A 26,640-nucleotide genomic window follows, 5' to 3' on the forward strand; every position below is an offset into this window, starting at 1 on the left:
TCATGCTTTTAAATAAACCTCTCCTTGGTTTAATTCAAACACATCACAGCCTGGCTACCATAAGAACTAATCACAGCAGAGGCACGAGGAGGGAGAAACACGTCTGCAAACACTATTAGAAGTCTGATACTATGGTTGAGGCTATTGTATCTAATTCGATCAGACTGAAGAATAACTAGAATAATTAGAGAAGAATAAACATACTAATTAGATAGGACCACCTTAGAACTGGGTGTATGCCTACATATAGTTACAATCACCTGTACTCTGAGCAGCATAGGAATCAGGTTGTTGAGGCAAGCAGTTTCAGCAGACAAAAAACTGGAGCACTGAAAATGGTTTAGGGGAAGTGAAGCCAAAGAAGTCCAAGACTGAGTAGAAAAATACAACTCACAGAGAATCAATAAAAGCGGTATATGTTCCTAAGAATGATTCAAGTTGCTATTAGCCTCTGTATTATGCCAAAATGGAAAACAATGACTAAGTACTAGCATATGGCACACAGGACTACCGTCCTTTTTTTTTTTTTTCTTACCCTACCAGCTTTCTTTTCTCAAAAATAAATAAAATAAAATAAAAATAAAAATCATACTTCATAATGAGCATTTGCAATAGAAAACCAGACAAGCATCACGAGATATATTTTCTTCTACTAACTGAATGCAAAAGCCATTCAATCTGATAAAATTGAATATGTACAGTGAAAAAGCCTTACTGATCATTAAACTAGAAAGACAAGTGGCATAAGCAACATCCACTGAATGTCCAGGTTATACCATTCAGCACACAGATCTAATACTTCTGTGGAAAATCTGATTGGCATAATAGACTATAACCATTGCAAAGGAGCAGTTATGGCCTATCATGCAGATAGCTGCACATAACGACATAGCCATTGTGGTCTGTAAGGCTCTGGATCAGTGAATTACATTTTCTTTAAATAGAACAGACTTTCAGCAAATAGGATCAAAGGAGCTGTTACAATAAACTATGTCAAGACCCATTTTAGTAATTTCCAGTTATACATTAACCCATTATCACAAGCTGAATTACTAAATTTCAGGAAGAACTCGGATACCTGAAATACAGTAGCCACTTTTAAAAGGCAGCATTATTGAGTATTTATCTTACAACAGATATACAGTCCCATAAAGTTTCCAATAAGAGACCATGCTCTTTCAGATGTCGGCTGCAGATAACTTAGTGGGCAGGTCTTGTTTTATTTAGATGTAATCATTACAGTAAACTACTAAAATGCACTGCAGAGAAATTCAGGTATTCTTCACAACAATTTCATTTTTATTTAAAATTATAAGATCTGCTAATAGACAAAAATACTATTTAAACCTTCAAATAAATTAACTACACAGAAAAAGAAAAACTTGCCTAATATGAAGAAACTGAAGAATTAGGTCTGGTATTGCATTTATAGACAAGTGATCTGCTTAAGGGAGGTTAAGAAACACACTTGAACTTAGAGGAGAAAAAGGCAGGTCCACAGTGAACGAGCAATAGCACTGAACTTGTGCCCCAAGCGTGGTTCCTTTCCCCAACTCTCAGGAACAAATACCATCGTTCAAGTGCACCAACTCTGGCAGACAAGGACTTAGAAGTATTACAGATGAAAGGATATACTTCAAGATGCACTTCAAGCTTAAGTTTCCATTATGTGTTCTAGCTATATTTGAAGTCAATAAAATGACTGTAAAGCATGTAGCACTAACAAGATGGTTGCCTTGGGATAGCTAATCTCAGTGCATAAACTACTCATTCTATTAATGGACAGTGAGATAAATGCTTTCTAGGAATTCAAGAACAATTATAATTATCATGATATATAGATGTTGTAATCAGCATACTGACCTGACTGTGTATAAAATGTGTACAAAATTCTGCCTGTGTCCTTATTTGAATACATCACCTTGCCTTTAGAATGGCATGCACTGCCCACAGCACAGACCTTGACCCTGGAGTCAGACTTCTTGCCTTTCAGGAGCCCAACTAGAACAGTTTGCAGAGAAGCTAAAAGGATAAATGAACTTTCTTTCAGCTGTATAATGGAGGGATGGATGAAAATGGATGTACCTTCTCAGCCTGCCCATGCTTCTCAAACTGCTGTTATCTGACTTGCCACGGAAGAGTGCTGCTTGTGTTGGCGCCTCCTATCGACCAGGAGCAGAACTGCAGCTCTTATTCAAATGACCCAGACTGCAAATGCCGCTGCTTCAGTGGTGAGAATTCAGCATGTCGATACTATGCAAGGGAATGCTGAGGAAACTGTCCAAGAAGCGTAACAGTCAATAGCACAAGGGACTGTTCAGTAATTGGAATCAAAGGCTTTTAATTTCTTAGGTTTCTATTTTTCTTTTTTTTTTTCCCTTGTTTTTTCTTCCATTACATCTTAATGGATGTCTTCCATTTAGGAGCATGTGATCCACTATCTCTCTGGAGCTATTTCAAACCACAAGATGTCATTCTCCTTTAGAAGCAGAAAGCCTTCTAAAGAGGCTTTTATTTTCTCCCTACCACTGTTTAGAGTGACAAGAAGAGAAAAAATAGTATGGCTGAACATCTGGGCAGAGAAGGTGGGAAGGAAAGCAGTAGCAACGTGGATGCTAAACTGAAGCATGGCAGAAGGCCAGATAGTGTCCTAGAAACAGGTGCACATCCTGAATAATGATGTGCATTGCCAAAGATACAGAAAATAGTCAGTCGTTATAAAAGTAATACTCTGTTTTATACAATAATGTCCACAGGCTAAGAGGAAAGACAGAAAAACAAGATTTGAAGAGAACACAAATGCGAATGTCCTGAAAATCAGTTATTTTCTAAAATAAAATAATTATAATTTAAATAAAATTATCCAAATTTTCATTTTTTCATATTATTGCCAGAATTTTAATGACATAAGGCTGCTACTAAGAGTAATCTTCATTCATTTTTAAAATCAGAAATGAATTGGGCGATTTTTTTTAATGACTAAAAATTGGGATGATCATATGTAAATGTGGGTTGCTATCTTAAGTAGAAATGTCCTTAACAGTACTTAAAGTGGTGAAACATTTAGTTATGCTGCTTTCTTGAGGGAATATTCAATCTTGAAAATACAAAAGAAAAACATTTCAACATTTATCATCTACAGTTTTCATCCATATGAAAATTTTCTAAGACTTACAGAAGTTGTAAAAGAAAACTAACAAAACAAAACAAAGGTTTTTATATTAAGTGCAAAAAAGGGTTTGTTTTTCTTTCATTTTAGTTATTTTTGTTTTCAGTTTTAAAAATAAGCTAATGAGAAGAAGACAAAATATATTCCAGATTGCAGTAAACCAAAATGAATTATGTTTTTTAGACAACTTCAGTAACACAACAAATTTAGATAGATTTGAAAAGACTCAAGATTTCCACCTACTTACGTTGCTGGCAACAGCATTCAAGTATAGAAAAAAGCTATAAAAACAAAAAGAAAAACAATGAATTCTTAATATTGCTAATCAAATTCTTCAAATAAAATATCCAGTCAGAATAAAAGGCAACAGCAAATTATTACATCTTCATATGCCCAGTGTGTAACAAAGCTCACTGTCTTCCTTACACAAACAAAATGAAGTTGAGGAAGAATTACCTTAAAGCAAAATTAACCAAGAAATACATGCGTAGACATGGCATTCTGAAATGGAGTTTTGACCATATTGAAAGACCAGTCCGTTGTGAAACTTGCAGAGATAGAAGAAGAGTGGCAACTAAAAGATGTAGAACATGTGGAATTAACCTGTGCAGTCAATGTCTGCATTTATATCATGCTGAGAGTGGTGCTCAAGACCACATTTTCACCAACACACATCAAGAAGATAACAGAGGGCATGCTTACTGCACTGCAACTCACACCTCTCTGAATACTATCTGAATGACCACAAACTGATCTGTAGGTTCTGCAAGAATTCGCAGCACAATCATGAGACATTTCCTTGGCAGACACACGCTCAAGAGTCTGCTTCCCTTTCCAATACAATCGTAAAATTTAAACAAGGTTTGTATTTCTGCTGCTTCTTACACTTCCCTATGCCTTCTCAGGAAAGATACTTGCACATGCACTTGATGAGCCACATGTTAATTCTCTGCATATCACAAAAGGCAGAGAAAAGTGAACTGTTCCCAGTGTGGAAACTCAAAGGAAACAACCCTTTAATAGTGTGGCACCATGAGCCAGACTCAAATACTAGAGAACAAAGGATTTACGTGCAAGAGAAGAACAGAAAAGCGCACTAGGTACAGGAAACTCTATTTCATACTGTGAGACCCAGCATGAAATTAACACCAATTACATCTGCAAAATAAAACACTTAAGATATTTAAATCAGAAGTACATGCTTCTTTCCCTGAAGGGAAATTATGCATTGTCTCTCTTTGGTCCAAATTATGAATATGTCCATGTTGAATAAGAGCTAAGATAGTCTCATTGTTCCCAGGCACCACAGCAAAGTCGATCCTTTTATCTAAGGGTTCATCTATAGCAACCAACTGATTGAGCACAGACTGGGATTTTATGAATTTATTTTACAGATTTTGATTTTTGCATATAACACCACAAATGCTTGGGACAAGTTGCACAGAAAATAAAATATAGAAAGGTAGAAGTGAACCATATGCAATGAGAAATAACTGGAAGCATTCAATTTGCATTTTCAAAGCAGTCTTAAAGTTCAAAAAATAAAATACAACGTATTTGTACAGGATTTTGTAATGTGACATTGTTTCAAAATGTTAACTGCACTCCAGCAAAATTTACTGTCAGCCTCTGGTGTTTTTGATTCTGTTCTTTCACAGTTCTCAATTTTTAGTGTCAAAAGAATAAATCACACCTTCATATAATGGCCATCAGAGGAATGCACTGTCAGCCACAGACATAATGAGGTCTATGCAGTCACATTTGCAACAATTATTTTAGCTTGATACTGACATAAAGAATTTCCAAAAATAATACAGATCTACTATAAATCAAGTTTCAGGATTTCCCACATAATTAATTAAAATCATCAAGCCCATCTTGGGGGACCATAAATAAGCAAGCGAGAGAATAATAATCAAGGAGCAATTAGCAGCCTGATTTTTGTACATCCAAATATGAAAATTTTAACTCAAACAAGTTCTCCTGGAGCTCCCTAGCAGTAAAGATGAGAGAAAAATATTAAATTATCACTCATCCCATGTTCTCCCAAACCTGAAATTTCTTCAAACTACAACCTATCATTCTGTCTCTTGCTAGCACAATATTTTAATATGAAGTTGAAACTCCTGACTGAAGATTTGTTGTTTGGTTGGTTTTTCAGCACATTGAGGGATCAATAATGATCTAATGGAAGTTATCCTGTTAGAAAATAATTTCCAGAGCTCCAAGGACCTCCAAAGGAAGGAGATCAGAAATGGATTCTTAAAATTACTTACAATTCTACATGAACAAGAAAAAGAGATGATGGAGTTGCTTGAAAACACTGAACTTAAAAAAATAAAAGAAAGAAAGAAATTTCAGAATATGTAAACTATACATTCAGCCAGCTCTCATATGTGGGTGGCCTTAAGCAGCATGCAGAAGAGGCTCTAAAGGAGTCAAGTCCAGTTGTATTTCTGCAATCTGCACACTGCTTGGTGAAAGAAATAGAAGATGCAATTTCTTCCATTTTCCAGCCTAGTCCAACTATCTGAGAAGATCCCCTAAGGAAACTTCAATTCAGTTTTGATGAACTGTTTGCTGTTTTACAGGGATATTCACCATTCATTAGTGAATCAAAACAGTTAGAAAGTAAAGCAGAAATGCAACCCTGTTCTTTTAACCCAGAAATAAAGGTTCCAAGGCATGTTTCAAGCATTCATGAAGCTAAGCAACCAACAACACTCCAAAGCACATCTTTCAATTCCTTGTTTGAATTAGGCATGCCAATTGAAAGCACTCTTGGGAGATCAAACTCTGCACCTCCCCATCATTCCACACAGTCTAATAAAATGTGTGAATTTTGGGATACAGCCTGTGAAACTCCAAGAAAAGAAAGGGAATACCAGATTGTTAACTTTCCAAGTTCAGAACCTATGGAAAAAGAATCACTTCAAGTCCCAGGATCTGTTGTTATATGTTGTTATACCAGACTATTTACCCAAGGTCTGTCAAAGACACTAATAAATTCTAAATATATGCAAAAGACTAAGTATGACTAATTATTAAGTATGTTTTTAGGCTCTTAGGTTCAGCATTTGAATAAGACTATAATATTAAATACTTCATTTTCATAGGAAAGAGTATATTTCAAACTTGCCTTTAGAGATAAGATGAAGCATAAATTGAGTTGTGTCATTTTCCTACCATATTAAGGTTGTTATATTATTTTATGCCATAAATTATCTTACATGGAATGGTCCAGTGCAGAAAGAAACAGATGGATTATATTTGTATCTACATATCTGTATGTCAGATCAAATAATTCGATCTTGGCCTGACAAAATGACGTCCTTATGTCTATGTAATTTTCCTCACGATACATTAAAGATACTAACAAGAACAGGATGCCAGTTGCATAAGAGCAAAAGAGCATGTTGCAAAGAACCAACTGCTGCCAGCGCACTGTATTTTTAGTGTGTTAGAAGACAGTACTATGAAATTCCCAGGAGGGTGCTTATCTCTCAACGTGTATTTTATGATTGGGTTGGAATTCAGGCTGTTTTTGGCATTTAAGAATTAAAACCTGCTAACCTGGAGCCTTTCAAAAAAGGAAAAAATGAAAACTAGTAAAAATAAAGAGTACACAATTGTACACTACAGATTTTTTTTTCTCTTCACAGATTTACTTGACTTGTCACATAGAAGACGTGGATAACTTTGAGGTAGCATTTTATGAAGTTGTTGATATTAGTCCTGATAACATTGTCCAGACACAACTGGATGGCAAGCTAAGCAAAATATGACAGCAGAACCCTGAGATACATAATCTGGAAGCAAATACAGAATATCTTTTCAAAGTCTGTGTTGTCAATAAAAATGGTCAAGAAGAATGCAGTGAGAGCTGTAAGGTAGTGCATTCTCTTCCAATATTTTATAGTTATTTTAACATTCTTATCTCTATTCTTGTTGGTGCTTCTTTTACATCTATTTACAAAGAATACTGCTTGGATTGAAGATTACTATTCACGTATCTAGGCAAAGGATGCTGATAGTTACACTGGATTTTTCTGTATGTTGTTCCTTTGAGCTGTTTGTAATTGCATGTCCTACACAGAATGTTTTTTTTTTTTTCCTAGCAGAGATTCTGTGTTAAGATTACATCAGCCACATAGTCGTGAATATTAATGAATATTAATATTACTTCATGACTGAAACAGCCTTTACACTGATCTCTCATAGAAAAGAATATAGAATACACACTTTAGAAGTATGAAGAATCAGATCCAAAAAACTTTCACACTAGAAAGAGAAGGCAATAATTAAGGGAGAGAGGAACCAAACAAAAATTAAGAATATCTTCGACACTTTGGCCATGAGGCTCCTTTACCATGCTTTTAGAAGAGAAAGAAAAGTGTTGAAAAGGTTGAAGTTAAAAAGAATAGGAAGGTTTTAAAAAAGGCATCAAAAGTTGAGACTATGAACTCAATTTAACATACTTTGGGCATCCCAAATTTCTTGCTGATGTCATCTTAAGCCTTTCTTGTTAAAAAAATAATAATAATAAAAAGATAATAAAAATAAAATAAAAAAAAGACAGAAAATACCAACTATACTTGTCTCATGCTTTTTCCTTGATAAAATTTTAGTAAAGGGTATACTGAGGAGCTGCAGTGAAAAAAACATACACAGATGTGTTGCATGAGAAGGGTAGGTGCCAGTCTAGGATTTCAACCACATTGTAAAGTGCTTTTCCTATATCCATTGCATCAAGTGCTGTTCCCTTCTGAGCCTCTTGCCCCTCTTCACATTTTCAGAATGTGCATATTTCAGAATGCCAGTCTGCATTACAACACTAATCTACATTACATGATCACAGATCCTGCTATGGTTGGCATTCTCTCTTTGCTTGAGTTCAATGAGTAACAATGTGAGTTTACTCATTAACAAAGTTGAGTGACAATACAAACACCTACTGCTAAAGGAAGGGCTATATGGCTGCTCAGGGCTCACAGATGACACAAGATTTTGAAGATGCACTTCTGGAGCAGCAACTGGGAGGAAAGAAGGTTACCCTTGACCATTTAAGCTGGTACAAGATATTTATGCTTCTGGCAACTAGGTTCTAGTTTAAAATTTGATGGATGAAATTCTACCACAATTCCCTGGGTAAGAGTATGCCAATAGAGTGGATATTTTTGAGAAGCAGTTAAGGTTGTTGAAGACCATGGATGAACGATGAGAACGGAAGGCTGCTTCATCAACCAAACTGCTGTATAACAACTGCCCTGTCAAACCACACGGATCTGCACCACAAGGCAAGTAGAGTACCCTCAGGCTGAATTTCATGGCTCCCTTGATACTTCTCAACAGAGCTGACAAAAATTTGTTGCCTCAGAAATGAAGGATTCAGCTGCTTCTGCCACAGTAGAAGGAATGAAAAGCACTAAAGAGGCAGTTAGAAAGCCAGGAAGTAAAAATGCAGGAACTCTGAAGCTGCTACTTCTGTTGCTTCTAGTACTGTACCTCTGGGAAGGGCTGCCCCCTATCCCACCCCTTCAGCACAATGACAGAAGGTCCACACAGTGGCCTGCCATGATTGCCAAGAGAATTCCCATGCCTTAACATGACTCTTGAGGCTATCAACCACAGATACAGTGATAGTATTAATGGTTCTTCAGGGTTTTTTGTTTTGTTTTGTTTTGCTTTTGACTTTTCATCACACACTTGCAAATGAAGCATTTGGAAGGAAATTTTTCAAAATTGCTTTGGAAGCAAAATGCAAAATTACTTCTAATAGGATGTGGGCTTCTAAATCCTGTGATTGTACCTGAAACTCTTTCCCTAAATGACTAGCTGCCAGAACTTAATATTTTTGCATTAATCAGTGTACAAACACTATCAAATGTTTGCCATTAGATAACTGCTCATCATCAATGTAAGATTTTTAGAAGAGTTCAATTTCCATTTTATCTCCAAAATAAGTACTTAGACTTTCCAAAGATCAACATGGATTAAACAGGCTCTTGGCAGCTTTGAAAATGCATCTGCAAATGGCAAGCTCTTTTGAAAACAGACACTAATTAAATCTGATTCCCAAAATAACAAATTCTGAAATTTAATATATTCTTGTATTTTACTTGCAGATAATTACTTCAGGTGAACACAAGATAATCCAAGACAGATGGAGGACTCAGAACAGTATGCAAGGTACTCAGCAAACACTGAAGAGATGGACAGTGAATGAAGGCAAGCTTTCTAGTTCAACAGCAGCAAAGAGTACACGTGTGCTTTCTTATGCAATAACCCCTTTTCCACTGCATTCACCAACCTGAGACCGAAGAGTCTTCAGACTTACTGCTTCCTGGTAAATAATAACAACAAAAATACATCCTTTTCATTATGTTTTCTTTTTCTAGATGTAGTAATAAGACAAAAAAAAAAAAAAAAGCTATGCTTTACATAAAAATATAGTATAAACCCAACTATCAGTCTACTCGAGGGAATTTCACAGCTTCAAAGGAAATAAGATATTTCCACAGTAAGGTAACATCACAATTATTATTACCTCTGAAGCCACTTAGTACTGGTTCACAAAGACCTGAAGAAGCCCACACCAAGTTATTGATGTCTTTAAACTGCAGAATGTTAGTCTGTAGGTGCATGCTTTTTGTCTCAGGCTCACTCAGCACACATGCATACAACGAAGCTGGCAAGCAACAGGTAGGACAACAAACACAAAAATGCAGGCAGACAGAACTTTACAACTTCATGCACTTAATTATGGCCATCTTTACTTGACTATTACAAAGGTCACTTGTGTGAGATGCAGAGTATCAATTTATTAAAAGTAGCTACAAATAAAATCAGGAGAAGTCAATGCAGGAGCCTCCAGTATAGGAGGGATACGAAACTGTTGGATCTGTCCAGAGAAGGGCCACAAAGTTTATCAAAGTCCTGGAGTACCTCTCCTAAAAAGAAAAGTTGAGGGACATGGGCTTGTTTAGCTTGGAGAAGAGAAGGCTGCAGGGTGACCTCACAGTGGCCTTTCAGTAATTAAAGGATATAAAGCAGGAGGGCTACAGATTGTTTAGCACAGACTGAGAATTACCGGAGAAGAATGGCTTTAAACTAAAAGAGGCCCTGGAGGTGTTTAACACCAGGCTGGATGGGGCTGTGGGCAGCCTGAGTGTTTAGCAATACTTTCTATAGCGCAGGGTGTGGAACTGGATCATCTTTAATGTCTCTCCCAACCCAAGGCATCCTGTGACTCTACATTATCTGCACACTCTTTCCTTGACAATATACACTTCTTTGAATGAAATCACTAGGTAGGAGTAAAAGCCATCAATGGTAAATGAGGTTTGCAATTTAAAAAAATAAAAACAAACTATTATAGGAGTATCAGATTTCAAGCAGCTTATTTGGAATGATTTAAAAGGAACCTGATCTTCACACATGAATAGCACCCGCAGTCTAAAAAACTGCTAGATTTCTGCAGAAATCTAAATGAGTTTTTCAGCTAGTCAGTCTGATTATTCCCACAGTACTCCTGGCTTTTTAGAACCCTTCCCCAGACAGTGAGATTTTACCCCTATTTCAAGGACATGTGAGTTTTTGCTGATAGTCTATAGCTGCCCTGAAGCTCACCCATCTGGTATTTCTCTAGGTATATTTCTCTGAAGATGGATGAGACTGCTGCTTGTTTCAACTATATAAAATCCCTTTGCACCCTCTGGCTACCTACTGGTAATAGTAGCCTTCTGTACCCAGCAGTTCTTAAGAGATGCGATTTGCAGTATGAATTTTTCTGCAAAAACTAAATAAAGCTCCAATTCTCATTTAAAGTAAACAGTGACTTGGATCACTTGAATAGGGCAACACCTTATCAACATCACTAAGAGATGAGTGTCACTCCCACACTGCAAGCTTTAAGATTTTTAATTATTGTGGAGATGCTGGAAGTCTATGTTTCTTTTCAAACAAATTACCTTTCAAACATCTCTATCTCAGCTCATTATTTTTTTTTCTTCAGGGCTGCCTTTTTATTTTCATGGAAAAAAAGAAGTTCTTTATATACAGTCCAGTGCCTGCCTGTGCACAGCTAAATCCCATGGCGACTGGATGTCTACAGCCCAATTTACTCTGTTCCTCTCAGTAAGTAGGCAAGTCAAAGAACAGGACAGTTTTGCTTATCTACCACTTGCTGCTCAACTGCAGCAATGGGTGGCAAGGCAGGAGCATCTCTCATCCTGTGCAAACATTTTTCAGTTGCACATCCTGAAATTGAAATTTTGAGATGTTTATAAATAAATAAAAGCCTGCCTGAATGTAATACAATGTGATATTTGCATAACTACTTTTCAAGGTAATGAGAGTAACAGAAGCCAAAACACAGAAAGTTGAGTATCTTTAGAGCAGCCTGTGCCAGCAAATTAACACTGAATTCTTGTATGTATCAAATTGCAAAGCAGTTTAGAGCCAGTGTAATTTATTTAAGGAACAATAAGCATTTATTTGCGCTGGGCATGGTGCCAAGGTGAGAAAATGAAAGATGTATATGTAATTGAATATTAGATGAGCCATCATTTCAATTCATAATCATTTCTCTCTCGGAGTATTTCTAAGTACCCCTGTTGAACAAAATATCAAAAAATAAAGGTGGCTGTCAAATCACTTTCTCTAATGCCATATATTTACCAAGACAAAGAGTGGAGCTGATGCAAATAATGACACTTGGAAAGAAAATATTCTGGGATGGGAGCTATTACTTTATGAAGTGACAAAATCAAGAACTGCTTCAGTCTAAAATAAAAAGATCTGGCCAGTGGCATCTCTGTCTTCCTGAATGACAGAGGAGCTGGCAGGTGGGAGACAGGCTGGAGATTGAGCCGGCTAGTTTCTGTTTCTACAAACCAGCTACCCAATGCATCCTGCATTGGACGCTTAGATATGGGAGTATCAACTTGTAAATCAATATATTTCAGTCTTCTATCATGCACTTTTGTAAACCATTAAAAAGCCATTAGTGTCAATCATTCAGTTTTTGATCTGTGATATCTTTGAGAATATTTTCACAACCTGGAAGAACACTGGTCCCACTGTCAGATACTACTGCTGCACAGGAAGTTAACTTGAACACAAACTTCTGACTGAAAGTATTCCCAAGGTTTTCTGGCATAGCTACTGTTTGCAATACAAGCAGATTCATGTTGCACCTCTTTACAATGCATGAAAGTGACTTAAAAGCTGAACTAAAATTTTAAAGTACACAATTGCAAGTATTATTTTAAGTAACAGGATTTAAATTAAATAGAGGAAGTAAATAAAAATAAGCAAATATAAAAATAGCCTATCACAGGAGTTCTGTTTTGGGCTGTAAAGCTATAATTTGTGCTGATGAGTAACATATTCTGACAGGCATGAGGCTGCGCAATCAAAATTAAGTGAGGAAATGAAAGTGAAATATAACTCAAAATCAGAATGGTTTGAACCAAGTCTCTTTTATACCTCATATCCCCAAATGCTTCATAAATTTATATCATCTGGAAATGTAACAGTTTGAAAACATCAGTAAAACTCAAAAATATTTCTGTAAAAAGAGTAGATGCTAACAAATACAAATTAAAAAAAAAAAAAGTCCATAAATGTAAAGCAGAGAAGTGACCAAGATCATTTAACCCAATGATAGCCATATAGAATATTTATACCAAAGATACCTAGGAAATGCTTATGCTCTCTTTCATGAATTCTATATTTTTAAATATGAATGTTTTGCTTGCTACATAAAATTTATGTTTCAATCATTTCATTATTTTCCTAGGTTAAAAATACTTCAGAAATTTGTAAAAAATTTGCTTCCTTCCACAACACTTCTTTGCTATATACATGTCAAACAACCCTTTCAAAAGAAATTGAAATTGTCAAAAGCTCTCCCAGCCACACATCAATCTTTTTAATGGAGTTCACTGCTGTTTTTTTTCCCCTCTCCACAACAGTAAATAAGATAGACTCTATAAATTCCTGCATTTCAGTCTCAAAAAAGGATTGTCCTTGTGTTTATAAACGTGTTTGTTACTATGTAATTCTTACATTATTTAACTTCTGCCTGCTCATGGTGAGAAACAAACCTTAGTCAATCTAAGATAAGTAATTCTATTTAATTCTCAATAAAGATCAATTAATTCAGTCAAAGGCAGTGATAATATTTCAGAACATCTACAAGCTGAAAGGAAAAACATAAAATAATTTTTAAAAGGTTCTGAATCATAAAATTGTGGAATGGTTTGGGTTGGATCATTTAGTTCCATTCCCTTGCTATGGGCAGGGACACCTTCTTCCAGATCAGTTTGCCCAGGGCCTCATCCAACCTGGCTTTGAACACCTCCAGGAATGTGGCACCCATAGCTTCTTTGAGCAGTGTGTGTCAATGCCTCAACACTCTTTATGTAAAGAACTTCTTCCAAAAATCTAATTGAAGCCCATCCTCTTTTAGTTTAAAGCCATTACCTCTTGTCTCATCACTACAATCTCTGTTGAAGAGTCTCTCTCCAGCTTTCCTGCAGGCCTCCATTAGCTACGGGAAGGCTGCTGTAAGGTCTCCCTGAAGCCTTCCCTTCTCTAGGCAAAACAATCACAAAGACACAGTGACTTTCCTGGTATTTTTTCTTTTTTTCCACTAAGCACTTTCAGTAGAAATGATGCATTTGCTGGCAATTTCATTCTTAGAAATGCTCAGCTTTTCATCTAGAAGTCTGCACAGAAAGTACAATTTCTTCATTTTAATGTTACCGAATATATTCCCAATTCACATAGACAACTCTGAATGGGCTAGCTCTTGCTCTCCCAAGACTATTTATTTGAAGGTTAGAAGTGAAAATGAGGGTCATAAGAAAAATCTAACCACTTAGAAACCAATTTTTCAGAGTAATTTCTGAATTTGTGATACAATACATAAAAATGCAGTACTTGATGCTTCAAGAATTTCTCTTAAGTTAAAGAAGCAATGGGAAAGAGCCCCTTTCATAGTAGATATGCTGAATGAATTGTTCCTATTACAGCTCACAAAGCAATCTACGTAAGAATAGTCAGGCTAGATAAAAGCTCTGCCTTATGTGTTATCCACTGATACCAACAATGCATTAAGCAACAATGACCAGCAGCAAACAGAAGAGTACAAGAACAATAATGTTCTCCAGAACATCATATGGTATGGCTTAAGAATTGACTCAACCAAAAATAGTCTCCAAAAGCTCACAAGTACCTCCTCTTTTGAATTTTGCCGTTCCTTTCTTAAGACTCTTTCAACATTTTGACTATGTTACATTCCTGTATGGTAAGAATTTTCACCCTCTTCAGCAGCAAAATCTAACCTGACTTTAAAACTTCATCAATTTGCCTCTATCTTTAAAATCTCCTTCTACCACAGAAAGCATGTAATATCGCATAACATACCAATAAATGTCCACAATCAGGCGCAAAATCAACAACAACAAAAAAACAAGTGCCAAGTGAATCTACATGAACCTCCTGTTAAAAGCTTATGAGGGGCAATATTTAGACACTTGAAGGAAAAGAAGTAATATTCCTTGTAAGAGTTAGGCTTTTCCATTGTATGCTTGGGCTGTTGTTCACTTATGCTTGCATGAGTGATCCTTTAAAATATTAGTATGTGCCTGTGCACGATTTCTTTTGTGCAACTATACCTTCTCACATTTTCCAAGGTTTATTCAAAACTAGATTAGTGGGAAAGAAAATGTTTATAGCAAGTGATGTATTTTAGAACTTTGCAATACAAGTTTCCATACAAGTTTCTATTCACCCTTCTTTGCATACAGGTTTTTATCCACTGACTTTTAAAGTTTCATTTTAGTGAATGATATTCAACATCCCTTATAGGTATTAGATTACTGTATATCATTCAGAAATCCTCAAGGAACTTTGCCCAGCTAGAAAAATGTATTGCTTTATATTTCTGTGTGGTGTTTCTTTAGGCTGTCAATCAGAAACAGAAACATCACCAACCTGTTTTGTCTTTTTTTTTCCCCTTTGGCCTCTTCTGAAACTTCCCCATGAAAAAGAGACTGGGATTTAAAAACTCCAAGATAATACATATAGATAATAAAATATAAATATAGATAATACTCCAAGATAATATATACACAAACACTGGAAACATCTGTCCTCTCAAACTCTCACTTTCTATTCTCTACTGGCAAATGCATTTGACAGAGGCATCCATGACACTTAATGCAGCATCTGAAAATGGTCTGCTGAGGACTATTGCATAAGACTTCCTCATCCCAAATATCACATTTTAGGGATTGCCAAAATGCAGTGCATTTCCAAGACAATGCAAGAGATATTTAAGAAGAAATTATTAATTGTGTTTAGCTGGGATAGAAGTGCATTTATTTTCCCTATCAACACAGCCACTCTGTTAATACAATACTGATATCTGACTAGAAAACCAGATTATTCAACTGCAACTTCTAGATCCATATTATACTACAGCAATTATCCAACATTTTACTTATGCAGAAAAAAAGAGTGACTGCTCTGACCAGAGCTCTTTAAAGCTGTTCACAGCATATTTGAGCAGAGAGACAACAAATATATACGTAACGGAAAAACATAAGTTAATTGATTTCTTATTGCCCAGACTCAGACTGAGAAAAACAAACAAATCAAAGAGAAGCCAGACGATCACTGCTACTGAGTACTAATTCTTCTGATGAGTTCAGTGTGCATTAATCTCCACAATGCAAACAAGAACTTCTCATTATAACACAGAAAGAAACACATACCAGAAAGTCTCACAATTCAAGATTTCAGTAATTACGAAAGGGGAGAACTGTTGCTAGACTTTATAGTGCAAACAATTAATGAGGAGGAATAGGATTCCTGCATCTCTCTTTGTCAGTGTCTGCATAGATAGCAGAGCAAAACTGTAAAATTATGGAAAGGCTACATTATCTCAGGAAAGTGTATTTAACTACTGTAATTCACAAAGTTTCACCCAGACCTAATGATAAATTATTTTAACAAAAAGGAAATAGAAATCTTTTGTGCATGGTATAGTCACATTTCCAGTTTACATCCCTGGGGAGTCATAAATGCAACTGAAAAGCTAAGGACAGTTTGACAAGTCCAATATTTCAGTAAAGAGCATTTTCAGAGTAGATCTTGAGAAGTCTTAAGCACAATGTATCTGATACAAAAGCTGCAACACACAAACAGCAGGATGGAGCTGGAAATAATGCATATAACATACAGTTCATTACTTGGTAAAAACAATTTCTATCCATCTGACACTCCTGTCAGAAATATCATTAGTCCAATTTCAAATGCAAGCCTTGGTGTTCACAAATAAGAACAATTCTTACTCCAAGGGCTGTTTTCTCACCTGTTGCCAATGTGAGACTAGTCTGCACAACACTTATTGAAGAACTGAAAGTCACAGAGATTTGGAAAGGAAATGGATTCAGTTTTACAGTAACTGATGACTAATGACATCATGTTGAATGCTTAATTAAAAAAACGATGAGCCAAAAGACCTTCATTTTCTTTATCATAAAACATTACATGTGTATATTCCTCCTGGTTATCTTGTAGTCTTATCCTCAGGTTTCTAATTCTGACCTATAGGTACATAAGAGAATATACACACTACACACTGCTGTGCACAAGATACTTAAAAAGATGTTGCAATTCCTCCATCACTTCTTTAAAATATGCTGTTCATTTATTATAAATTCAGCTATCTCTAGGACTGATCCAATTAGACAACAAAAAAAACTGCCTGGTTTTATTTTCCAGAGGCAGCTGTAACTTGCTCCCATTACTTTCAAAAGTAAGTAACTTCAACTATAAAAACCATAGAATCACAGGGGTTGGAAGGGACCACTAGAGATTGAGACCAACCCCCCTGCCAAAGCAGGTTCCCTATACCAGGTCACACAGGTAGGCATCCAGGCAGGTCTTGAATATTTCCAGAGAAGAAGATTCTACAACTCCCCTGGGCAGCCTGTGCCAGTGCTCTGTCACCCTCACCGTAAACAAGTTCTTGCATACATTGGTGCAGAACCTCCTGTGCTGCAGTTTCTGTCCGTTCCCCCTTGTCCTGATTTCCAAGAGAAATCTGCTCAACTCAGTTTCATTGGCTAGCCAGGCTTGCTAAAGACTATGTTTTAATAGGCTACCATCCACAACCTTCCCATTATAGTCTCTTTCCCAGGATATGCGATATGGGACAACTTTGTTAAATGCATTCTGCAGTAATTTACTATGCAATGTTACTTAAGAGTAACATGCAATTGAATTCAAATTCTACCATTCCTCTCTAGAAAGCAAATGGCCATAACTTCAAGGAAAAAAGTGATTCTGAGTGATCACGACATACTTCAAACTCAGTGTTATCTTTAAATTAAAAACAAATTAATTTTGCATCATTAGGGACACCCAAAGGAAGGAGCTGAAGCATAAAGACATGAAATTTATATGCACTTAAAGCCTCCCTAACAAATCTTAATCACTATTTCCAGGGACCAGCATATCTCCTGTTCTTCCAACTTCCTCACACAACTACTAAGAATGAACATGTCCATTAACGTATACAGGTTGTTCCAAAATAATGTCTCTTATTTCCTCTCAAGAATGAGTAATTTCCCACAGAGACAGGAAATAGACCCTATTAAGAACAGATAAAATATTAACAAGTGTTAATCTGATAAAACATTTATTTTGTTCTGAGAAACAATATTCAAATCCAAAGTAAAAAAGTTTACAGATATTGAAACTATACCGCTGCATCAAGTTTGGCGGTCACACTTTGTATCACCACAGAAAAATATTTCCTCTATTGTATGATGTTAAACATCCATCTAATTGGATGCAGTAATAACAGGATACTTTGCATAGATAAGGCAGATTATTTTCTAGTTCAAGAAAATCATTCTACTGAATTTTATATTCCTCATCAAGATCAGCCAGAAAAATGTTTGGAAATGGATGCAACTAATGTAACTGCATTTTATTAACTAAACTATTATATTTTATATGTTTTATATTTTATTATTATTTAAATGATTGTTTATGTTATTATTATATTTATATAAAATATATTTTTATTAATTGACCTATTTTACTGTTTAATAGAAAAAAGCATGATTTGTAAGAGATGCACTTCCTTCGCAAAAGCTCAGAGTTGAGGTGCCATATTACTCATACGTATAAATTATTTAAGCCAGGCAGGAACCAAACTTGCTCTCTTTTAATCAGTACCATTGCACAGATAGTAGGATCATCCACATTCTTCCTGTTTGCTCCTGATTAACTTAGCTCCTGCTTCCTGATTTTCTAAGAAACCAATCCTGTGCATTTAGGTGTAGGTTTTTTGTTTTTATTTTGTTTTTTTATTTTCTAACTGCTTTAAAAAGGCAACCTAAGATCATGTTCAGAGGTTAATTCTGCTGTCTGGGAGGGCAGAGAAGGGCTCACAAATTCCAATGACACAATCTCTGTGTTTTAAACATAAGGAACAAAATAGGAACAAAAATCTCAGCTAAACTTCGAGTTTCCCCTAGACCAATAATGCTATAGCTTGGGAAGGCAACGGTTCTACTGACAAACAAATCTACAATGGTTAGAAATCACTCACATGCTCTGGTCCTCTTTACAGCAGAGTTCGGTTTAGCTTAGTTCAGTTCAAAGTGTTCAATAGAAACCAATCAACTTGAGCTCCACTTGCTGCCACTCTCATGCACCTCAATGAGCCATTCTCAGCAGCAATTAAGGCTGAAGCAGCAGCCACTGAAACAGATATTCAAGCTGGTACGCAGTCAATTACCAGATGGCATTGATGTGATGGACCAAACACCAAGATCAACACAGACAGAGATGAGTAGGAAAATTGCCTAGCAGTCAGCAGTACAGAAGGCGTCAGGACTTGGATTTATGAGGTAAATTGCATTAAAGTAATAGGACTACAAATATCAATGAACAGATCAACCAATCCCCTTGCTCCTCCTCCTCTTGATTAGCTGGAGATTCAATTTCTGTTCTTGTTTTGACTAAAGTTTAATTCTCTCTATCCATAGCAAAAATGTCTATGTATAGCCACTGAATCACACAAGTGGCATGACCTGAGCAAGGACATGTCTTTTTGCATGACAGGTTGGCAGCAAACACATTGGAGAAAAGGCTTGTTATACAGGCAGCACAAGATGCTGCCTCCAAATGTATTTTTAATTTGGTACTTTGTTATATTATTAACATGAGCAGGCTGTACCACTCTTAAATGATATCTCTGTCAAGAAAATGGATCCCTGAGATTTTCCCAGGCTTGAGCGTGTCTCAGAAACACTTATTCCTAAAAATTTAACAACATCTACCTATTAACTTCAACAAATAAATAAATAAACACAACTCTCCTCATTTCTTAAGCTTGTTCAAGAAAAAATCATCTGTGAATTTATGCATTTCTCTAGTACATTTCACAGAACTGATTTTACAGGCACACATTTGGTCCTGCTACAAATTAACAGAACATAGTATGAGTTCTTATAAAGTTACTTAAGCAAAAAGCTTGACCTGCCACCCTAAAATGCCCTGTAGCCTCATATTTCTCAGCCTTTTTTTACAACCCCAAATAGTAACTTAAACTTGCATTCAGAAGTACAACCTACAAGTCACCTGAGTTTATTTCACATACTGCTTAATTTTTATATTGGCTGCTCAGTGTAACAGCCAGTAGGTTACAACAGTATTTAGAAAAATAGTAGATATACAACGGAATATCACTGATAATGCTTTTCTCAACAGAAGCCATTTTCTTCTTTGAAATCAAGTTTAGAGAATTTATTCATTATAGACAAAAATCTATATAAATTCATGTATTGCAACACAAATTTACAATTTACGCACTATAAAGTGACCACTTTAAGTTCTATTTTACTTGTCTCACATTTTAAATATATTATAAACAAAATCAAAGTTACTGCAAACAAAAACATAAAAAATTCCCAAATGTTCTCACAGCTCAACTGCATTATCTCTAGTTTGTAAATGAATTATATTGCTTAAATTCTTAGGCAGTTTCTAAATTGATATCCCCTGTTAGATCTCACAGAAGCACAGGAGAATGCTGCAGAATGTTCTAAATTCTGTTAAGATCGGGTTCCAGATGATCAAACTGAAAGCCAAAAGTACTTCAGCAACAACACACGAATGGACAGGCTTGAAAACCACGTATCACACAGAGTATCAAATGGGATTTTCACTGAAAATCAACATCCACAATCATCTACTGAAATGAGATGTTCAGAACCAGCCATGGATAAAACCATAACACAATCTAGGCAACAAACAGCTGTTAATCACGTGTTTTGAAATGTGTACTTCAGAACTCTTCCATGAAAATATGCAGTAAAATAATAAAAGACGGTAGCTGCATTAACTATAGAACCAGTGTGGGCAGTGAGTTGTAACACTGAATGAAAATCAACAGATCCATTTAAAATCATGGAACAAAGTCTGCCAGTGAGTATTTCCCTGGATTATGATATGAAGTTACTTGAAATTCTAGCTGATGCAAGCTAGTCAATCTACAATAAACTTGTATGTTAAAGAAGCTCTGTAATTTTAGAAAACCAGCAGAATATAGCATCTTGACACACAATACTAATTAATATTTCAACACAATTCAAATACAATTACTGTTGTCTGAGGTAATTTGGATTAAACTGCTAGGCCTAGGGAAATAGTAACAGGGTAGTCTTCAATGAAAAATTTGTTTCTAACAAAGACCACGAAGAACACAAATAACATGTGAATATTTGATTCAAAGTTGAGTTTATAGAAAGACATCAAAAATATCACAGAGAATAGTACTATCCCAGCTTCACAAATGCCACAGGTTTTGCTCTACACTGTTACTGCCTTTTTGAAATCTGTTTTCTGAAGTGGGTCTTTTTTTCCCTGCATAACACTACCTAGGGACAGTCTACAATACTGCTGAATCAAATGGAGAGCACAGTGCTATAAAAGTTTAGGGAAAACAGATTATCATTACATTCAATGAATATGCTTTAGGTATTTTATGATCATCTTACAAGTTATGGAATTACATCATGAATATAGCTCTAGATTGTCAAGATATTAAAACGTCTATGCATCTGACAAAAATTTTATTGAGTTCTGTGGAAAAAAAAAGAAATAAAATGCCCAAGGAAGAAATAAATCTTCAAACTTTCTTGTAATTGGGATATAACAACCTCAGTACCAGATAAAATTGTACAAACAGGAAGCAAATCAGACACCTGAGTTAGTAATATATTATACCAATAATATATTTATAAACACTGCAATGAAGATTTATTAGGGCTAATATAACTTTCTCATCTGACCTTCACCATATATGTGGTACATATACATAAACATACCTCACTCGTCTTAGGCAGCAGTTTTTGTTTTTTTAAGACCTCTGCTGATGGACTTAACAGTGTTTAATTGCATTTACTACTGACAGTGAGCTTGATAAGGTTCCAACACTGCTACAAAATCTTGAGAATTTCATCTAGAAGGATGAAAGTCATCATCTTTCCTGAGAGATATATTAACATACCTGCCAACAAATACTTGTCACAAAAGGCATTCATGACTTTGATGTTTAAATCATGTCATCTTTTTCCTATCATGTATTAGATTAAACTCAAAACTTCATCACAGTTATGATCATTAAGTTCAGACTAGCTAGAAAATTGCCAACATCTCCTGGTTTAAATCCCCTGAGGCACCTGCTTTCTCTGGGTAGAATGAAACTTCGAAAGGATGGAGGGAGTAAGGCATATCAGACACAGCAGTCATCATCACTTATCACAGACAACTACATCGAATAACTCCTTTAAAGTATAATAAACTCCGTCTTAAAACAAAGTGGGCTCATGTCCCCTTTGCTCCTGGGAATGGACACCTCACAGTCTCATTTTATGTTTAGTTCTTAATTCCCACCATAAATTTATTAATGAACACTGTATACCCATTTTTCAGTATGCCAGAATCCTTCATCATCTTAAATAGCTCTTCCACATCTACAGCATTTATTCCCAAAATTCTTACAGAAAAAAAAAATCAGAATTTTTTTGGCACAGCACAGTCCAATTTTACACAAGACACTAACAATCCCATTAGAGCTCAGCTCCCTTTCTTCCACTGCCCTGCTAGAGAGGAGAAGGAAGTAAAGTATTTTCAGAAGCTGCCTATGGCTATAAGGAGACTTCCGAAAACCATCTCTAAGGACAAAGTCAACTTGTAGGGTTTTTGTTTTTTTTTTTGTCCTTAGACATTTCCTAAGCATATGTTATAAGAATACATACACACCAAATTTTTTTTTATTTCAGCCTTTAAGAAAGATCATTCACAGCCCTGCTTTGAAAAATGTTGATTATCACATTCACATTTTGCTATGAACCAGGATATTCTTTCAGAAAATACTATGCAATCACAAGGAAAGTAATTAGGATAGGTACTGCCACTAGTTGTTCAGATCACTTAATCACTCTTTCCTGTTATGAGCTAAAAATGATTTATTATATGTAGATTACTCTGAAAGTAAAATCTCCTATTTATTTCCATGGAAACTAAAACAGATACAAAGAGCACAGTTACATTATTTGATAGAGCAAATTCTGAGCTACAAAACACATTTTTTCAACACAGTGGTGGTGACTGTTTTTCCCATCAATGAACAAGAGCCTCCATGCCACGCCTGTAAACATCTGCACCAGTGGAGACAATCCAATGTTGCAGTCATCACTGCTGAAATGCATCACCCACTGCATCACTGTGCTCACATCTACTATAGGGTCTCTCTAAACATTCAGCAAGCATAAGTGAATGTCAATAAGCACAATTTTTCCTGCATGGAGGAAATCAGTGATACACCTTTGCTTCCTACACACTTGCACGTCAGACACCATTTTGTCAGACTGCCCCTTTTCTGCGATCTGTCACACAGCAACAAAATGGAATTGAATATTGGTGGGAAGGTTCAGCCTTTACTTCCATACCACCAACATTCGATGTTGTGGTCTGATGTCATAAAACAGGAGGCATTACTTTCAGAGCAGCCATCATAATTTTCTTAACATACCAAACATTACATATAGTGTTTCTGATTTTGAGAAGCAGACATTTTCTTTCAAGTATTTATCTTTCTTTGAAGCATTTCTGGTAATACTGAGCCTGTGTGTGAGCCTGAGATGAATCAGCATATTGGCAGGAAGAATATATAACTCAAAACTGAAGCTTTTGTCATTTTGAATCTTTAGAAAAATATTTTATTCTGAAATACTATCAGGCCTCTACTCCTACACTAATTTTACAGATTAATTGACAAGTCACATTATTATTTCACTGCAATCCATAAAGAAAAGGGTTTCTCATTTTTGTGAATGTATTTTTAAACCATTTCCATAAAATCAGTAAATAGAATGAATTAGACCTTGAATCTAATTGTCTTTGTTCTGCAGCCTAGAAATAATATCAATTTTTATAAAGCATGATGTTTCTGGATAAGCGTATTTTTTTAATATACGCAGAAGAAGACTTTAAATTTTGTATGTAAAATTGGTGGTTGGTGCTTACACACTCCTTTAGGTTTCCTTGTCAGTCCAGTCATGTCATTGTTCTTTATGAAGCACCTAACTCTCAAACATTCACATAAAAGCACATAGTACTGACTGCATTACAATCTGTGGTCACATGGTACATTAAGTGCCATATTTGCTACAGTGGGTTGCCTTTTTCATAAAATAGGGATGAGATTTACTTAGCAACCTTCAAAGTTAGGCTTTGAGGTATGAAATTGGAAAAGCAGATTGATTGTTTTATAAAACACAAGAAATATCATTCTCTTCTCAACCCAGCAATAAGGCTGAATCCTATCTTCTTCATTTATACCTCAGGCACACAGCCCTCAGCATCACCTTATACCAGGAAGGAATGATTGGACTCCCCTGTTTGTTCAAATGATCCCCTAACTTCTGGTCACTTTCACTTCTTCATAAATTGTTAAATATATATATTTTTAATATAAATACAAATATAGCTAAATACTACAACTACATACAGACAGACATTTTTTTTCTGTTCACTTCAGATTTACTTCCACAGGACATACAGGAACAATAAAATATGTCTGCACTCACCTGTGAGTGCATATACTTCAAAATTCATTTTCCCTTTGTCTTGCTTATCCTGAGAACAGCTCTTTTGATATAGTTTTCCACACTGGCCATCTCTTTTCTACTATTACTGTCATAGCATACCAGACTAATTTTCCTTACCCCTCTAGGGATACATCTGTTTTTTACTGCACGTACAATACTGGGATATAATATTATTAGCTAACAAACAGGCAAACCCAAGATTCAAATTTGTGATTTTTCTGTAAATTATCTCCCTGCCCTCCTGCTTCAGAATTTAACAGCTGTGTTGTCACCTAGCAGTTAGGAGAGAAGAAAGAATACTTAAGACTCATCCATGACAGCTCTTTTTGGAAAAGAAAATAGTTTTCAGAGGATCAGATCATGATCTAACTTCAAAACTAATCAAAAGGTAGAAATTTGGAGTAAGTCATCAGGCTTGAGCAAGTAAATTATTATTTCCAAAAAATTTTGCATGGAATTGCAGCCAAATGAATGGCTTTCAAGATGATTTTGAGATTCAGCATCCCTGATCACCATAGTGTATGAAAGATAACATTACTGCAAACTAAAAATGAGAGATAAGGCATGCAAAATTATGTGTAGCCTTTCTGATTTTAAGCATATACTTACCAGAAGTCTCACGTAAGAATACATACATGTAAGGATAAAATTCAGAGAGATGAAAAAACCCCAAGTGTCCCCTCTTTGACATCATTTGTACATTTAAATACCAAAAGAACTACAGAAGTTCTACGTGAAATTTACCCTACGATTTATGCAAATCTTATTATAAATTCAAATAGTTATGTCATAATACTTATTTTTTACGCTTTTGTTATGAGAGACTTTTCAATGGTATCTAAAAATGTATTAGGCTTCTTACAAGTATAATTACATTAAGATAAGAATAATATTTGATACTATAGAAGCACCTTATATTGTATAAGTAAAGTTAAGCTTCAGGCAAACCAGGACAAAAGGAAATACTTTCATCAAAGAAAATCTTAACAAAATCATACAGGATCTGACTCTAAGTCATCTGCATATCTGTGGTACGATTCCCATGACCTTATAAATAAGATTTCAAAGACATCCATGGAATAGCACCTTATACACTAACTCTGCTTCGCAACCACTTAATTGAGTGCTACATGCAAGAAAACAATTGTTGATCAGTTAACTAATTTTTACCCCTGTTTTTACTAGTTTATGTCAAAGTTATAGTGACCTTCCAGTACCTGAAAGGGGCCTACAGCAAGGCTAGTCCAACCACACTGCCAATGCAGGCTCCCTAGGCGAGGTTGCAGAGGTAGATTTAGACAAGATAGCAGGACAAAATTCTTTACCGTGAGGATGGCAAGACACTCGAACAGGTTTGCCCAGCAAAACTGTGGATGCTCTCTCCCCCACCCCCAGAAGCATTAAAGACCAGGGTGGTTGGAGCTTTGAGCTACCTGGTCTAGTGGGTGGTGTCCCTGCCTACAGCAAGGGAGTTGGAACCAGGTGATCTTAAAGGTCCCCTCTAACCCAAACCATCCTATGATTCTTTGAAAGCAACGTTTGACCTCAGGTTCATTTGCACATGTGAACGTTCACATATGCTATGCATTTCACTGCATTTATAAAAATGCTTTATCATTTAAAAAGTTTCATTGCATCACTTCAAAGTGAGAGCTATCAAAATGTTATGAGGCTTTTAAAATAAGATAAATTATGACAGTTAGCACATCACATAAAAACTTACTGTATCTTGCCAATATTAATTCCAGAAGCCATGCAGACTTATTTGTAGCTATTTCAAAGGGCAATAAAAATGTTAATTTAAAATCTCTCCCTTCTCAGAATGATTTACTTTTGTCCCACACAGCATTATGATCACTGAAGAATTGTCATAATATGTTCTGTAACTGTTGATAACCCATCACATCACCAGCAGTCAAAATTTTATTTTCATAGTAAGGGACAGCCTTAGCCCTGTTTGATAAACTGCACTTACCCAAATTAAAGAGAGAAATTCTAGGTAAAAAAGGAGAATTTTAGGTATCAGACAATTGTCTCAAATGTACTTATGAATTAGAACAAACACTTGATGTAAATACTCTATAAAGAATGGCACTATGCTCTGGAACTTGTTTATATTATGTTTTTGAATGACTCAGTAATAACTTGATCTTAATTTTAAGACTTCTATTCTGATAATGAAATAATTTAGTGTATAATTTAACTCTGATCTCAGCTTTGCCTCAGACATAAAAAGTTGACCATTTAAAAGAGATGTGTTTTTAA

The 26,640-nt window shown here is 35.6% G+C and overlaps 1 protein-coding gene across 1 annotated transcript; it reads left to right on the forward strand.

The window, feature by feature from the left end:
* The first annotated feature begins 2,065 nt into the window (after positions 1-2,065).
* TRIM42 (tripartite motif containing 42) lies at positions 2,066-25,649 on the forward strand. Its single transcript, XM_065748405.1, is given in 11 exon segments — positions 2,066-2,133; positions 2,135-2,169; positions 2,172-2,267; positions 3,260-3,324; positions 3,521-3,857; positions 3,860-4,030; positions 5,331-5,506; positions 5,509-6,127; positions 6,812-7,059; positions 9,295-9,358; positions 25,561-25,649. Coding segments are annotated over 11 exon segments (1,968 nt in total).
* Positions 25,650-26,640: the final 991 nt, after the last annotated feature.

The sequence above is a fragment of the Cyrtonyx montezumae genome, unplaced genomic scaffold (assembly GCF_038088225.1).
Source record: "Cyrtonyx montezumae isolate F1298 unplaced genomic scaffold, pur_monq_1.0 scaffold_5, whole genome shotgun sequence".
In the NCBI taxonomy this organism is placed as follows: Eukaryota; Metazoa; Chordata; class Aves; order Galliformes; family Odontophoridae; genus Cyrtonyx; species Cyrtonyx montezumae.